We start from the raw sequence: 17889 nt of genomic DNA on the forward strand, positions 1-17889 counted from the left end.
CTGACATTTAAGCCACATCATGAGCTAGCATCAGCCAAGCGTGCAAGGACGCTCCTGTTTATGTATATGATGCGAGCAAGCGCATGTGCATGTGCGTGTGTGTGAGTATTTGACATGTGCTCAGACTGAATGTGAAGGTCAGATGGCCTTAAACACACAGCACATACTGTCTGGGAGTTCTGGGTGCCTTGGTTAGGATTTGAATATGGAGGAGTTGGACCAGAAGGCTCTGTGACACTGGGACAAGGTGATAGGAGTGGACAGGTGTGTGTACACCCATGTGTCAGCGCTTTGTGCCAGGACAGCAGGTGGCAAGTCAAAGGACATCAGTGACCTTCTCCTTATTTCTCCCTTTGTTCATCTCCCTCTATGACTCCAAGTACCAATGCATCTCACCCAGTAGTGAGTCTCAACAAAACAAGTCACGGGCACGTTGGGGAGATGAACACATATACAGATAAACGTGCGATTGGTTTATTCATGAACTAATGTGAGATGCTGTTTTGACATGGCATTTATGAATAATATATGTGCAGTGTTTCCTCCAAGGAGAAAAAGAAAAGGTGAGAAACACTGGACAAGATGTATGAAGAAAGGACTAAAAGAAAAATGGAAGTGTGCATCTGTTATTCTTACCTTTAGTGGCTGATGGAAGCAGAGCAGGAAGATCAAAATAGACATGAAGCCCATTAGATAGGGGGCAGACGTGGGAGGGGAGAGAAGCAAAGTAAGGCATTGTTCATTATTATGAAACACAATATGATAAAAGTGAGCAGTTAAAAAGACAAGTCACACACTTACTTTTTGTCTGCGAAGAAAACGTTAAGGTAAGTTTGGCAAAGAGTTCATTATTTTCAAATTGGTCTTCTTTCGCGTTGATCCAGAAGCTATTTTCTGAGAGGTCCTCAGGTCCGATCTAAAAGAGGAAGGTGTCATGTTTAAGGTGTGAAAGACAGAGAGCTACTAAATGAGTAACAAATTAGTTGTGTTAGATAATGATAACAAATTGACTCAATTTTCACAGAAATTGGTCATCTATGCACCTTGTGAACAATGAGCAGATAAAGAAACTCATTAGAAGAAAAGGAAGCGGCAGTAGTGTGAAAACAGAGGGAGAAGAGGAGAAAGGAAGAAAGACACAAAGGGCAAATAAGTACTCATTTTCGTTAATCGTCCCACACTGTCTTGACAACAAAGCATCTATAGCTTCAGAGCCTTGTGCACCAAAATGCAAAGACTTCTACTTTTTCCCTCCCCCATTTGGTGCTTTCTCACAATTAACTGTGCATACATTTTCTTCACTTTCTAAACGCTCTTATTAAAAAAGAGAAAGAGAAAAAGGGAAATGGAGAGCAAGTGAGAAAAAGTGGTAGTAAATTTACAGATATCAGGCCTTTCATTATGGACAAAGCCTCAAGGATGGGTATAGGACAGAAAAGACAGTAAGGAAAGGAAATGTGATATGGGGATGAGCTTAAGGAGCAAGAAAGAAAGCAAGAGAGCATGCAAAAAGGAGGATGAGACCAAGCCTGGAAAAAAAAAAGTTAATTTAAATTACAAAAGAATACTGTCCTTTCTAGCAGCAATTTAATTATCTTTCAGTGGTGCAGTTAAAAGAAGAAGGCTTATTAAAAAGCAATTTCTGTGACATCCTCGTCAAACACTCTCACCAGAGAGAAAGCGAGGGAGAGAGAGCGAGGAAGAGAGAGAGAAGCTAAATGCTGATGAAGTCTGTTGAAGCCATTAAACAGTAGCTTTAGGCTAAAGAAAGACAGAGGGCCGTTTTGATGTTTTAACCATCACAGATGAGAGGGAGGAGAAGAACATGAGGCACATAGTCATGAGATACACGTATGAATGAAAGTCACTTTAGGTCAAGATCCTGCTGTTTAAGCTCCACTTTTCATTTTTTGCACGCTGTGACATACAAACTGAATTATTTAGATTCCCTGCCCATTTTTACTCAAGCAGTTTGTGTGATAATGAGGAGCTGAATAACAGCATGTTATGTTAGATGACAAGCAACACATTTTGAAAATTGGCATGATTTTTGGCATCAAGACAGAAGATGATGATCAAAAGCAAAGACAACTTCTTCAATTATGCTTCATTTTTTGGGCCATATTCAAACATATGTGGAAGAAATTACCCACGCTTTAAGTTGTATTTTGAGTCATCTTGGTTCATTTACAATGAAAAAAGTGTGAAAAGGCACCTGCATTGCCCTTTACTCAAAATTTGCAGTATGACATAGGTGATGGAAAATTTAAAATTAAAAACAGAGTGAACTGCTGTAAGACTGACCTTACTCCAGTTGGCTCTCTTCAACTGAACCTCAGGCTTGTACTCCTTCTTAGCCTTGAGCCCAAATGGCAGTGCTGGTGGTGCAGGGGCACCCCAGCCCCCCATGGCAAATAGTGGAGGTGGAGGCATCCCTGGACCTGGGGGTGGAGGAGGAATACCCGGACCTCCAGGTGGTGGTGGTGGTGGTGGTGGTCCTGGCATGCCAGGGAGGGGTGGAGGTGGTGGTGGTCCTGGCATGCCAGGGAGGGGTGGAGGTGGTGGGGGTCCAGGCATGCCAGGTAAAGGGGGTGGAGGTGGAGGAATACCAGCATTACCCGGTAAAGGAGGACCCTGCGCGGCTCGGGGAAATGTTACGTTTGGTAGAGGTGGTGGAGGTGGAGGTATACCTGCATTTTGGCCTGGGAGTGGAGGGGGAGGTGGCGGAGGGGGAAATACAGGTGTTGGCACAGGAACGGTAACAGTGATCACCTTAGTTTTTGCCTCTTCCAAATCCTTAGACAACTTTTCAATCTAAAGGGAAATAAGCAGATTTAACATAAATAATAATATAGGTTTTTACAACTATTTAATGCTGAGATTACACTTTACCAAAGTAATGCCATTAACACATTATTTATTACTATTTCGAAAAATAAAACGAGTCATTGAAATATTTGTTTGCTTGCCTAATGAATATTGATTGTTATTGACTGGGTCCTAGTCTGTCTGTTTACATAAGTAGGCCCATTGCAGAATGTTACGAGTATCCCTGATGACAAGTTCCTGGAATTTACATTAATTTTAATATTGACCATTTTCAAATTTGCAAGTTTTTCTTCCAATATAAAAGACATGAAAACTGAAGAAAGGAAACAAAAATAGGGAATTATGATCAGAGCCTGGGTCTGATAAAGTTTCATGAGAGATGGAGACAAATGAGGCACATAGAGAAAACCATGGCAGGAGGGAATTAAGTCCACAGAAGAATTCAGAAGAAAAACTTTTAAAAAGGAAGACAAACTTCTGAATTATAAGTCAGCTGAAATCAATTTTTCATTTCAACATTGAAATACTGACTACAGTATTTACATCAGTGAGATGACAATTCTTGAGAAAACTGCCCAAGTTATTAAAGTTGGCAGCTAATAAGAGCAGATAATGGTTCTGATGGAAATCTATGGATTTAGTATCGGGGAGTTTATTTCCTTTATAGGTTCTTAGGTGTATCAAGTGTACATAATGTGTATGGGTATGTGAAAGAATGTCTGTATGCAGTGTAACAAATTGTCCATGTCACTCCCTTGGACTTTGAAAGGAAGACGGTAACAGACAAAGAGGCTCTGAGGCAGGATTTCTTAGTGAGGCAGCAGATGAAAAATTGGGCACAGCATCACACGAAGGCACAGTGAGAGATCTCTACATGTGAAGAAATCTTCGATGGGCAGTACCTCAAACACAGACAAAGTGAGCCATCTTAGTATGAGAAGCTTGTTTGATGCCTGGCTCGTGATGCTGTTAATGCTTTGGACAACTGTGTATGTGTGTGTTTGTGTGTGCATGTTTGGGCTTTTGTGTAGTGAGATGATGACTCTGCTGGCACCAGCCACACTGGATGAAGCTCATTTTGGAAGTTGTGTTGGTCTCTAACCGACAGATAAACACAGGCGCACACACACAAACACAGGAACATCATCATGTGGTTACGAGCACACATGCACAGAGGCAGACTGTTCTGGGTCACTTGGTGTGTTTGTTAGTTTGGGTGTCACTCTGAGGCAGAGTCCAGCTGGTGTGGCAGCAGGACACTGACAGCCAAACAATCCTCATCTTTGCCTCCCAACTGTATGTGTGTGTGTGTACGTGCACACAGAAACACACAGACACACACACAGCATGTTTATCTTGGACTTAAAAATTCTGTTTTGCCCATCGCCATCGTTTCCCTTTCTTCTGCTTTCTTTTTTAAAGTTACTCTTTATAGTCTCATTCCCCTACTTTCCATGTTTTTCATTGAGATTCCCAATCTGTAAAGGATTTGGCTTACTCTTACAATATACTGTTAGTTCCTTCCTTTTTTTTATGCCAATTGGAAAAATAATTCAAGGCCAGGGGGCTTCTGTGTTTGTGTAGGTGTGCATAGATGTTGCAATACTTTGTGGTGCTTAGACTTACAATACTGTGTTTCTCCAAGCCTTGAATATTTTACTTCATACAGCTTTAACAGTCATTTTGTGTGTATGGCCTTCCAGCACATTAAAGCGCACTGATTCGATTATCTGACTCAGTCTTTATTTATCCTGTCCTTAAGTTTTGTTTGCTTTTACAAAAAAACTGGCAAGAAACAGTGATGCTAACATTATATGAGGTGCTTGTGCCAGTCAACCTGTCACAAAGAAGTTTGACACTGGGTTCTACATGACTTTACTTCACTGTGCAGTGCATCAATTATACATATGTGAATGTGAGAGGAGTTAATGCACTAAAATCCAAACATCTTATACTTAAAAATCACCTCTATACAGATTGTGTGTACCTGTGTTTTCAAGTTGCCTAGCTGTTCCTGTAGTCCCTGGTTTTCCTTTTCCCGCTCCTGCTTAGATGTGGCAAGCTGTTCCTTCTCTTGGCTCAGGTCCTGCAACTTCTGTTCATAGTCGCTCTCCAATTTCTTCAGCTCCACCTGCAACTCGTGGCGTGCCGTCAATTCTGCATCCAGCTAATACATATGTAAAGGGTCATAGTTAGAAACAGACTCCGTCTTAGTTAACCTAAAAAGCGCTGGATAAATGGCTTTACAATTTTTACGTAGTGGTCAATTTCAAGGTTCTTTATCTTTTTTCTCAATTTTCACTGAAGACACTTGTCTCACTCGTTCCTGGATTGCATCATTTTATTGCTGTGAAAGTTCTCGGCCTAATATGTTTGCAATTATTACAAAATTAATAGTTGCATACTTAAGCATAAACTCTAATGTGAATATTTTTTTGTGCTTAAGAGAAGAGAATACTTAACACTTATGTGGACCCACAAAAAGCATCCAACATAACACGTTTTTATGCCCTGGATTTTGTGGCAAATGAAAAAGGCAGCAGTCTCCATATTTCAAAGACCTGTTGAAGCCATTTCTTAGTCTAGAGCCTTCAGTTTCATTGTATAATTTACACTGCAAATTAGTGTCAATTACTGAGTTAGGATGCTTGAGTGCATTTGTATGAACTCACTTCTCACTTATATTTCAAACCATTCCCCTCCATGGGGGAGAACTTAAAAACTACTTACATTAAGAAGAAGAAAAAAATCTCCCATGTATAAATTTGCACAGATTTTACAGTCAGGACACTTGACAAACAGGATAAGAGTATTTAAAGAGATGAACACATGAACACACAGACACACATGGCTGTTTAATTTGCAGACAGCAGATCCGTTACTCCCGCTGTCATCCTTTTTCCTAATTCCTGCCAAAGAGACTGCCTGCAATTACCCCATCATGCACAACTAGAACTGTGGTGTGTGTGTGTGTGGTCAATGAAAATGAATCCAATGTTGTAGAAGTAATGGATGCTTTTGTGGATGTTGCACATTCAATTGATATGATCCCGTGTGAGACTGCACGTCTTTATGTGTGCATGAATGAAGGCTAGTTTGAGCTCTCTCTTTGCAATTATGCTGTCACTGAGACAGAAACATCAGGGTAGCAGCACACCACTATCAAGGCATTTACCCCTCTTGTGTGAATGCATGTGTGCTGTGTATGTTTTCTGCTTGCCTGTAAGAATACTTATCTGTCAGGTGGCTGTTAGACATATGTATGCTTATTTTCTTAGTCACTTTCTGCACCCCCACCACCCACCTTTTTTTTTTTCTTTAAACATTTGTCAGCCCATGTCAGACAAACAGTGGTTGCACAGAATTTCATTTCAATCCCATTGTGTTTGCATGTATAAGGGGAAATGTTAACTTTGACAATGTGTGATTTTCTTTTCTGTCTAATATGACTGTAATCGCTTGCAGGCCTCTGGGCTGATGTGTTAGTGTGTATGCACGTGTGTAAGGTATTCCCATCTATCTATGTGTATAAATCTCTTTGTGTTTCACCTTCTTTTCCAGTTCAGAGGCTTTTGCTTCGCTGGTTTCCACCTTGGTCTTGTCCACCATATTGTCTGGGAACAAAAAAGATTAAGGACAGAGGATAGGAGAAGATAAGGAGGAAAAGAGGTGGTAGATAAGATAAGGGTCTTGACAGCACACCTGCATGTGTGTGACCGTGAAGACATTGTACCTTTCAGTCTGGCACATGCTGTGTGTTCACATGAATTTACAAACAGATGCACACACACACACCCCATCTGTCTCCCCATTTTTTTCCCCCGTATCACACTACTCAAAGTTAAGATCTGAGACGATTGTGGAGGCATCTCATTACAATCTGATGCTTTGTGTTGCATGCATGCTGCTTCTACCCAACATTAACTGCTAAGCCTTAGTACACCTTTGTTTGACAAAAGGTCAGAGCCCATTAATTTCTCTCTGCGAAACACAACGCTTTACTTAGAATTCTTACAGTTACCAAGACTGATAAAATAAAAGACAGATAATGTCTTACTTCCAGACTATTTTGCAGGGGACAGGGTGAGAAGGACACAGCCTGACCAACAGGGTACTTTTACAGAATAATTGCAGGGTTTACAGGTGGTTCAGTGCTGAAGGGCTTAACAAGCATGTGCAGTAAAAGAGCTAATTAACATGAAGATGAATGCCACAATGTCACAGGATCAAAGAAAGCTAATCATGATGCCCAGCAGGGAGAGGATCAAGCAGAGAGATAGAAAAGATAGAAGGCTGTGAAAAGCTAAAATAGAAATTGAAGAAATTATGTGAACTGAAACGTGAACCCTACAGACTGGAAATGTGAAGTGTGAATCTTCAGCTGCAATGAAAATTGGGCTGCGGAAAAAGCAGCTGAATCTTATACTAGATACTGCATATCTATAAGCTAGCAAGCAAGGCAGCAAGGCAGGCAAAATTAAACTGAATGATTTTCGCAGTTGAAAGAACCTCACAATAATATACTCACCCACATAAAAATTACAGTGTGCATTTGTGCACGAGTTTATTGTGCAATGGATTTGTGTGTGCGGGGGGTAGGGGGGTGAGTGTGTAATGGTGGCTAGGCTAAATGGGACAAACTTCGAATAGAGAGCACTAAGGGAGACAGAATGTAGGAAAACAAACTGTGCTGAATTTCAGAGTTCAAAGAAAAACACTAAATAATGCATGCAGGGCAGAATTGGGCTGCTTTCCACCAATAATAACTCTGGCAGCCTTAAAGGAGGCCAGCCAGCCTGTGTGTGTCTCAGGACACATTTAGAAGCAGTGCAATTAGAGCCTCCTGCGGTGAGCAAAGGAAACCTGCCATAAAGAGCACTGAACTCCTGAGACATGGCCCACACCTTTATTTTGTTGTGGTTTAGGTTACTAAAGTCATTGTTTACAACCACCTCTCAAGTCAGCAAATCCAAGTGCACACATACTAGTGCTCACCACTTAACTTTCCAAAAGAACTAAACTGAAATTCATTTCAAACACCAATTTACTTTTTACTGCATTTTAATGGTTTTTGTTAAATGTATGGTATTAATACATTTAAAACCACACCTATCAAACCTAAAAGTTACCATGTAAGCAAATTCAAACTTTGGAACAACTGAGTGAAAAAAGTCACTTGAAAAATTGTGCTAAAACCTCTAACACAATTTACCCCAAACTAATGCACACTCACTCTCTGGCGCCACCCTGTGGTGTTTCTGAGACTTGTGCTAAATGAATGGTTGAAGTATACTGCCATTGATACCAACACAGCAACTGTGGCACTGGGGGCATGAACATGTATGTTTCTGTTTAACAACCCACCTATCAAGCCTTCGATGTTGAAGCGGAGGTTACGGCACTTGAAGTCAGGGTCTGTTCCATTCCTGCGCAGTACGATCTGAGAGATACACTCATCTATCAACTTGTAGTATTGAGGCCTGCGGGAAACAGGGAGAGATGGGTTTACAGACAAATGGATTAGGAGAGAGAGAGAGAAAGAAATAAAGAGCCATATGAGGATAACATTTGATGAGAGGACAGGGAGAATCTGAACTCGTGTGTGATACTTGGAAAAAACAAAACTGTCACTCAGAATACACATATTTCATAAGTTTCAACAAATGTATGTGGTTAATGATACCAGTGTCAAACCAACTGCTCTATAAGAAATCTGGCACATATTTGTTTTAGGACTGGACTGACAAAGAACAAATACGTTCATCTGTGCAGACAAATGTGTGCACACACATCCTTTGTCACTCTGTCTTAGCAACTGAGATTGGCTGTCTGTGTGAGGATGACAGTTTGAGTTTCTTGTCACAAAGATTGATTGTGTTCAAATGTTTTCGTAAGAGTGTGCTGGTTTATGCCCAGCACCCCATGTCTGATGAAGCCAACTTCACACAGACACTCAATTTTGGAGGTGTCTTATCCCCTGACCCCATTAGATGCTGCCAGAGTCAAAACTCAATACTTTATTTATTCTGTCTCCTTCCCTCACTGGTCTCTCTCTTAGTCATTCTGCCTTTGTCTAACACTTATTCCACTCCTTTACTTGAATTTTTTTTTTCTTAAAGCTCAGATTTATCCGTGGAGCAAGAGAGACATCTAGTGTCATTTCTTAAAAGCGTTTAAGCAAAAAGAAATAAATTTGTATTTGGCTAAATCTGAATTCTGTCATTCTTCATGAGGTCAAATTTATTACATTTAGACATTGGGTTTAATCAGACAAGGCAGTTTTGGTTGTTCCAAACCTATATTTGGGTAAATCACAATCAAATGAGCATAAACTAATAATAAATATTAAGCCCTACAGTCTGCATACACAGTATTCTCAGTACTATGAGTGTAATCAGCTACATTTGAAACTACCCATTTTAAACTCTTGGTGGTTTTTCAAAGCAGCAGGTTCTCTATGCAGCGTTTTACCTCAATTCTCAATTTCTTCTTGATTATCGTCTCAACCTCCACCTTCCTCCTCTTTTCGTCTCTATAATTACCAAGTTGTATTTTCAGGCACTCTACAGCTCTCCCTCCCACCCTCACTTCCTGTCTCTCTGCGGAGTCCATTAGAGACCACCTCTATTGTGTTTCTCTAGATCACCTGGACGGAAAAAGCTGAATAGGAAAGAAACGTAGGATGGAAGAGATGGTGGGGGAGCTGAAAAGACTCCAGCTGGGACTATTTGTTTGGACCGGCCTACCTTTTCCATCTTTGCAACGTATCCCCCAAACTGTGTTAAAAATAAACTACAATTTCCTGCCTATCTGATAGCATCAAGGAAAACACAAGACAAACACCACCACCTCAACTGAAATAGTTACATCTCTGCACATTTTTGTTCCAAGTGTTAAGATGGACATACACAATGCAGCACAACTCCTGACTCGTCTTTAACAATATTCTACTCCAGTCTTGTCATTTAATTATTCAGTTTCTTTAGCTAAAACTCCAAGGGCTTTGGAAAACACACAGAGGCATTAGCATATTTCTTGTGATAAGAATTGATGGTGCTTATTTCTATTAAAATGAAATTGGACTTCTTCTTTGCATATGTATTAATTTTCATGTTTTAGAAGAGAGGTCTAGAAAACAAACATGAAACGGAGGAAGGTGCTGAAGGGAGGAAGACGTTCGTGAAAGGAGAGAAAAGCAGAAATGAAAGCTCCCTCTCGCTCTTTGTTTTCCTGGCATTTTGGAAGCTTTGTTTCTCTTGCTCACAGCTTTTCACTGTCCACCTGGGAAAACTGATTTATTAACTTTGAGACGTGTTATATAGCTTCCTATATGTTGGGTAAAAAGTCCATGGACTTTGTTGGGAGTGAAAATAAACTAAGAAATTCAATTTCTCAGTCATTCTAGGGGGGGGGGGGGGGGGGGGGGGGGGGGGTTAGCCTTGTTTTATATTTCATTAAACATAATGGCAAGTTATTTTCATAACAAAAGAGCATCAATAGGCAAGTGCCAGAAAAAAACAGCTTAACTTGTTTTGCATTTTAAGTTTGAGCAAGAGAATGTGTGAGTGTATATGTGAGTGCGTGCTACCTGGCCAAGTAATCATTACGGATCAGTAGTAGATGCTGCATCAGGGACAGGAAGTGGCCCTCGGCCTTGGAGTCCTTCACAGTGTTGACCAAGATTTCAAATATGTCCCTCACATCATTGAAGCAAAAACAGTTAAGGCCCAACAGACACGATCAATAGAAGAATTTAACACAAATATGAGAGTCACATACACAACATCTAAAGAGATGACAGTCAACAACTGTGCACTCTTCTGCACCAACATCAGCTACATTTTATTTCCACCAGGCTATTGAGGCAAAACATTCAGGCGCACAGAAATGTCCTTGAAAGAAAAGCACATTTGTTATTTTAATTAAAAACAAATTGATCAGAAATGCTGTAAATAACAATGAATAATGAAACAAATCATTAATCACTTATCATTTTAAATGGAATATCTACATCAGCGTACAGAGCACTATTTTCAGCTGTATTCCAAAAGCACATTGTGTTACTAATCATTTTTTTGGCCTTTCTGAGACTATAATCAAACCTACAAAGGCTGTCGCTGCAGACACTCAATTAGACATTTTTTGATTCTTTAATCAGCACAACAGTTTTCAGCTGCACCAACATAATTGCAAATGGGTTTTTTTTCTTATGGACAATTAGAAGCAATTTTCTAATAAACTTGCATTAGGGAACACAATGTGCCATTGGAATGCAGCAGTTAAGGATGCTGAAAATGGGTCTCTGTACGCCTACGTAGCCATTCCATTAAAATTCATACGCGATTCATTTAATGATTCCATTAACTGTCAGTACCAACATTTCTGATCAATTTAATGTTATTTAAGATATTTTTCCCCCTTCAAAAACAGAAACGGACATTTCTAAAGCACCCTAATCTTAATGACACTAGTGTATAAGATAGGATTTAATTTTAACACCCATTTAGTTCTCTGACTTGTTTGTTCATGTTTTCAAATGTCTGTACTGGAATATTCCTGTGTTTAATTCATACACTTAGCCCAGCACACTTCCTTCATTAGAACATTCTGTATGCACTGCGATGGTAACCCCTGGGAGACATCTGGTGTTGAAATTCAGAACTGCATGTCAAGAGCAGCAGGGAGAAGTACAGTGTACTTTGTACTTTGAAAAAATAAAATGCCGATTTTCAAGCACTAAATCCTTAGGTCTAATGTTCCCACATTGTTAATGCATGAGCAGTAACATTAACCATCAAGTTCAAATACATTAATAGAAATGAATAGGTAATCAACTTCTTGTTGTGGTGTACCTTTTAGGCAGCCAACTAAGTGCTTAGTCATTTATAAAGAAAGAGTAGCAACAGAGCAAGGTTGGTAGGATGGTAGGATTGCCTTTTTTTTCCCCTTAAATTAGAGGGGATGTGCCTACAAACTGCCCTAGTGAGGACAAATAGAGGAATTTCTTTGAATAAAGAAAAGTGTAAAATACAATTTTTTAAAAAAAATGCAATTGCTTACACATATACTGGTGGACTGGATGTAATTAAGAAAATGAAAGCAGGTGAAGGTTTTCACTTTCCAATGAAACTAATAAAACACTAAACTTGAAAATTACAAGGAGGCCCAGATTTTATCATGCTGATCCTCTTTGTTTTGAAGGACAAAAAGCAAACATGACAGCTGCACAAAGGAACAATTTCGCCCATTGGAAGGATATTCCATTTCCATTCGGATGTCATCCAGACGTGCTTTGAGGTCCTCAGAATCATCTTCAGCCTGCTCATCAAACACTATGAGTTGCACCTTCAGCTCTTCATTTTCTATCTTTCGTACCTCCTGCGGGGAAGGGAATAGGATGCAGGCGGAGAGATGAAAAATCATGATGGAGAATAGCAGGAGGAAAGTGACAGTCAAACATTTTTAGTTTGAATGCTTGTAGGAAAAGTTTTTACAGCATGTGTGTGTTAGCCCATCAAGGAGACAGAGGCATCAATATAGGGAGACACAAACATTAAAGCTGTGAAAATGTATGTTATTGCAAAGTCACTGTTGAAAGAAATCAAGTGGGTTTTCTGTACCTTCAGCTGATCTCTAAGACCCAGTCTTTGCAGTTCAGAGCGAATATGGATTCTGAAGTCCAGTTCTTCTGCACGGCTGATCAAGGCGTTGATTAACTGCATGCAGCCACCCTGCCAAAAACACATCACAAGTCAGTTTTATTGAGTATTTATACAGCATAACCCACTTAGAAGTGCTGTCGATCAAAGACACCCGGGCTGGGTCATTTGCCAAACAAAACACATGTGAGAACCTATAAGTGGTGAAATATGGGTACGCATTTGAATATGTACCTTAAGTGCAATGCTGGAGCTCCTCATTCCAGTAAGAAGTGGCTGAAACCTTTCAGTGTCCTGTTTCTCTGCCTCCTCTGTAATGGCCTCTAAAACACGCTCGTGACTGCAAAACAAACCAAAAAAAACAGATAATGATACACGTTATCATTATAAAGCTTCACTACATGGCACATTTTAAATCAATACATGAATACAACATTTATCCTTAAAAGAAAAGAATGGGGACTGAGAATGTCATTTCATTGAAACAGATGAAGAGAAATAAAATTTAAAAAAAAATAAGCAATTACTGATGTCAGCAGAGCAGTTCATCACTGTCAGTTGGTCTAATACAAGTCTAATATCCAAACTATAACAGTCCATTATCTTTGTGCATTCCACTTTTTTGAAACAGCATCTACATTTCACTAATACCTACAGGTTTTCAGGATGCTCCAAAATGGAAATGGCAGAAAGAAGCTTGACAGCATCCACCATCATATGAGGCACTTTTGGGTTGATGGCTCTGGTTAGCAGAGGAATTCCCTCAGGTGACTCCAACATGGATTTCAGACCATGCTAAGCAGAAAAGGAAAGAGAGAAAGTAGACTGAGGTAAAAACTTCCATTTTTCAGATTATAGTCTTCATATCAGAATTTAGTCCAGATGAAATGTACTCAACTGCAACAACTATGGAAATTGTATACCAACGTTTTGCTTTGACAAAAGGGGTGGAACAATCTGACAAAAGCTGACACTTTGAAAGCCATGCAAAATAAGTACAAGTTACTGAATTGCTATCCATCTGGATATTATTACTACAGGCTGTTATTAGGGACAGCAACCACACAGGCAATGACATTTATTATGTTGGTACCCTTTAATACATTCAAACATTATTTTAGACCAATAATGTCATATTTAGAACTAAATTATGCTTTGTTCTATTATTGAGTAATCTTCAATAAACCTTCATCGATCCTCAGCCAGACAACGCAAATTAGTTTGACCAAATTAAGCCAAATTTAAAATATATATATATCCATTTGACATGTTATGTTTTCTCCAGAATTGGTTTTGACTTCACCTTTGTATTATTAGCAGGTGGATAAATATAAAATATATTCCAGAATCTGGAGAAGTTTCTATAAAATTTCTTTTTTCCTAGGATTACATACATTAGTAAACTCCATAGATACACCATTCTCAACCTTCACTGTATTGAATTTAGAGTGCCCTCTGCTACAATGACAAAAGAAAACAGGCCATTAATTAATCTATAGTTATATTAATTCTGATATGGAACAAAGGATTAGGGATTTAGATGTAAGAAGTTTTCTTACCTTGTTGTTCATAAAGGCTTTAAGACAGCGAATTATCTCATGTTGGCATTTCGTTCCAATTGGCCTGGTTGGTGAAAGACCAGAAAGACATTTCAAACACACTGCTAGAATATACAGTTGTTGTTGTTTTTTGGTTTAAGTAACTTACGTGCATTCCTCTTCCTGGAGTTTTCTCAGCAGATTCAGAAGCAGAGCCAACCCTTCATCTCCAAAGTTCTGTACCCAACTGAAAGTGAAAGATATTTTCCCATACATTAAGAAAAATTGTCTGTCACAGCATGCATGAATTCATGGTTAGAACAAATCCAGAGGGTAAATCTATGTGCATAGTGAATATGAGCTTTTCCCCCTAAAAAGCACAGTACACTGTCCAGTACACTTTAAATCCTAGCTGACAGCATATATTGATAGCATATATTACAAAAGGCCTGGGGTTTCATTTCTAAAACTTTATAGGTTCTTCAGTAAGAGAGAGAGAGAGAGAGAGAGAGAGAGAGAGAGAGAGTGAGAGAGTGTGTGTGTGTGTGTGTGTGTGTGTGTGTGTGTGTGTGTGTGTGTGTGTGTGTGTGTGTGTGTGTGTGTGTGTGTGTGTGTGTGTGTGTGTGTGTGCGCGCGCATATAGAAGCTCCCCAGCACAGGCAAAACAAACAGACGAACAAACAGACAAACAAACAAAAAACACTGCTGTTTGAATGGATTTCTGGAGCAGCCAGTCTTGGATGAATTGGTAGTGTGTGAATGTGTGTGTGAATGGGTGGATGATTGTGTATAGTGTAAAGCGCTTTGGGGTCCTTAGGACCAAGTAAAGCGCTATACAAATACAGACCATTTACTATTTGTAACCTAAACTATAGATGATTTTCCTCAATGGTGAATGAGTTTCAATCGAATGTAAAGATCCTTTAAAACCCCTTGCTAACCCACAGGCATCAATAAACCCAGTGCAAAGTCTCAGATGTAATTTGAGTAGATTTATGTGAAAATTAATATGAGTTTGAGTATGATATTGATACTTTACACCAAATCCCCAAATTGCCAAGGATAAACTCTATAGAGATGCTACAAAATGTTTCTTAAGTAACAATGTCTTTCAATGGCCATGAAAAAAGGAGCTGGCCATAGCTAAGAGTTAACTAAAGGTTGGCATTTAGATTCAGGTGAAGTTGTGCGTCAGTACAAAGACTAAAGATTTGACAATGCAAGGTAAAAAAAAAAAATTAATTAACCCAAGTATTTGCTTTCCCACAGCTGTGTGGCTTCCAAAATAGCAAGAGATAGATAGAATGGGAAATTGAAATACACACAAATGTTTTAGATAACAGAAAATTGCTTGTGAGGTGAAGAAATAATGTTTATGCTTGCACAGCGAGTGAAAAATGCTCTTCTGGATGTAGGCATACATGTTTGCTTGTCAATAACACAAAATAAGACTTCATAAGAATAACTCCAGAAGATTTACTGCAAGATTTAAACCTTAGTGAGCTTCAAATTCTAAAAGCTAAAGTTGGAGTTCACAAAAACATGAAAAAGTGTAGCGTTACAAAACAAAGTTTTATGGACTACTAAAGCAAAAATCAACCAAGCATCAACTACCTTGCAAGCATGGTGGTAATTTTGTTATGGCTTGAGTACGCATAGCTGACAGTGGCGCTGACACAACCCACAAAGTTCTTATTATATCACTGTAAACCTACACTGATTCTATACTGAGCCTTGCTATATTATTGTAGTTAGTATAATTTATTTTAACCTGAAGCACAGAGCAACAGAAATGTGTGTGTGTGCGTGCATATTACCTAACAGGGTTGTTATTGAGTGAAACTCTTAGAGATTCAAGACAGCTCAGCAGCTGTGAATCTCGATAGTCTGCCTTTAACTCCTGGATGTACATCATGGCCGACTTGGAACTCTCCTTCTGGCTCTGACCCTAATCGACAAACACAAACAAACACAGCAGGCACGTAAACACAAAATCACTTAGTGTTCTGCATTTACATATTTCTTGTTACAGGATATAATTGCTATTATTTCTACATGAAAGCACAACAGTAGAGCATCAAGGGCAAAAGTCAAGAGTAATTTGAAATTTTGATATGTGGGATTAAAGGGTACTGTGTGTAGGGTTTTTCTCTTAATAGGCTTATTTTACAGTTAAATGAACTGTATTAGCAGCCATCTGTGTATGATTATGTAGGGCCTTTGAGCACTTTGAGTTTGTGAACCCTTTGGAATTGCCAGGATTTAAAAGGAAGAAAAGACTATTAAATCATTTCTAAAGGTCTGGGTTTTCATAAATCCACTACATACTTCCAGATACATTTTCTGGAAGTTGTTTGCTCTTGTTGTAAATGTGACATCAGCAGCTAATGGTCAATGGAGGTTCACTCCTTTTTTCAGAGTTTGAGTTTGTTTAAACAACAACAGCAACATATAACCATCCATCAATTTAATGTATGTAAACAGTAAATACATATTAGATTAGTTATTAATTTACTATTTATTAATGACTGTAATGTCCAAAATGCTTTGGAAAATGTATTCATTCTAGCCGAAGAGAAAAAAAAAAAATAAGGACTTGCTTTAAACCACCAGCACATTCGCTCTAGCACCCTGTACTTGCTATATTTATTTTAGGTATTTGAGGTACTGACAGCTTTAGATGTGTGGAGGTACTGGGAGACCATCTCTCGTTTGATCAAAATGTCTTTCTGTCTCAGAGGCTGCTGCTTTTCCTCATTTAGGTTCATATCCACCTAGAGTAAAAGACAGGAGGAAAGAAAAATAATCAAATGGAACAGAAATAAACATTTTGAGAGATTTAGCATAAAAATCGATTTGTGTGCTCAAGCAATAAAAAAAAATTAAATAAAATGCAGAAATATAATCCATATATTTGATTAATTACATTAGGGGAAATAACCATCTATTAAGAGTCAGCTGTAAGACACAATTTCTTACTTGTTAAAAGAATCACTGAATGTGATTATTTAAAAACATTTTCCTTTCAGGATTTCAATCAGTGCCATTTGCTTGTCCCAGGAGATCAGTTATTTGTTTTTTGTCTGTCAAATCCTACTTGCAGCAAGACAGAATAAACTTTTATGCAACTTCACAGTTCTACTGACACTACAGCAAAGGGAATTTAAGGCTTAAACTCCACATGAAGGGTGTTTAAATTGTGAGAAATTCAGTACTTTTTATTGGAATACACCAAGTTTCTGTAGCTGCACAGGCAAGGTAACGAATATTATATGACACCTCAAAAGCCAAATCATTTATACACAAAAGTGTGTATAGGCTCTTTTACTGTCTTTCTCACCAGCATCTGTTCAAACAGTTCCAGGACATATTCATCAGAATGATCATTCATCATGCCACTCTGAGCACTGATCTCATAGCTGGCAGCTGAAGAGTGTCGGTGACCTGGCGGTGGTCCAGGCTTCTCCTTCTCCTTTTTCCTCATGCTGGTGAAACGCTCCAACTGGATTAGCAGACAACATGACAGAGGAACATGGCAGAGAGAAAAGTGGTAAGAGAGGAAAACTACAGAGAGTAACCACTGTTCTTATGTTAATGTTAGATATCAAACCATATGTAGTGTTAAAAACTCAAGGGACATTTCTCTTACGTATTCCATGTCTGAAAAGGGAAAATTTTTTACAAGAGCAGAAACCTTTTTAAAACTTGAGCTCAAAACTGGTTTTGCCGCACAAAGTCACCATGCTGTAAACAGAGCATACTCAAATTTTCCAAGATTCTGGTATATCTCACTTTCTGGCTTTAATGACTTTGAGTGGTAAACATTCAGTATTAGCACAGAGTGTTATTTAATACATTAAAAA

At 38.9% G+C, this 17889-nt stretch overlaps 1 protein-coding gene across 2 annotated transcripts in view; it reads right to left on the reverse strand.

Annotated features, from left to right (window-relative positions):
- Window positions 1-525: 525 nt before the first annotated feature.
- Window positions 526-17889, reverse strand: part of LOC102779020 (protein diaphanous homolog 1-like) — a 44442-nt gene continuing 27078 nt past the window's right edge. The window contains exons 3-18 of one of the 2 annotated variants that reach the window (XM_087850074.1): window positions 17367-17528; window positions 16699-16800; window positions 15844-15974; window positions 14196-14273; window positions 14048-14111; window positions 13144-13283; window positions 12723-12828; window positions 12450-12560; window positions 12089-12207; window positions 10418-10534; window positions 8194-8309; window positions 6379-6443; window positions 4817-4996; window positions 2305-2814; window positions 802-916; window positions 526-645 (exon numbers count right to left, since the gene is read on the reverse strand). In XM_087850074.1, coding sequence (XP_087706200.1) covers window positions 599-645; window positions 802-916; window positions 2305-2814; window positions 4817-4996; window positions 6379-6443; window positions 8194-8309; window positions 10418-10534; window positions 12089-12207; window positions 12450-12560; window positions 12723-12828; window positions 13144-13283; window positions 14048-14111; window positions 14196-14273; window positions 15844-15974; window positions 16699-16800; window positions 17367-17528 — 2163 coding nt within the window. In that variant the 3' untranslated portion in view covers window positions 526-598. The remainder of the gene's footprint in view (window positions 646-801; window positions 917-2304; window positions 2815-4816; window positions 4997-6378; window positions 6444-8193; window positions 8310-10417; window positions 10535-12088; window positions 12208-12449; window positions 12561-12722; window positions 12829-13143; window positions 13284-14047; window positions 14112-14195; window positions 14274-15843; window positions 15975-16698; window positions 16801-17366; window positions 17529-17889) is intronic. The other variant, XM_006781408.3, reaches the window with a different exon arrangement.

This window comes from Neolamprologus brichardi, chromosome 2 (assembly GCF_056152115.1).
Source record: "Neolamprologus brichardi isolate AB-2024 chromosome 2, ASM5615211v1, whole genome shotgun sequence".
Classification (NCBI taxonomy): Eukaryota; Metazoa; Chordata; class Actinopteri; order Cichliformes; family Cichlidae; genus Neolamprologus; species Neolamprologus brichardi.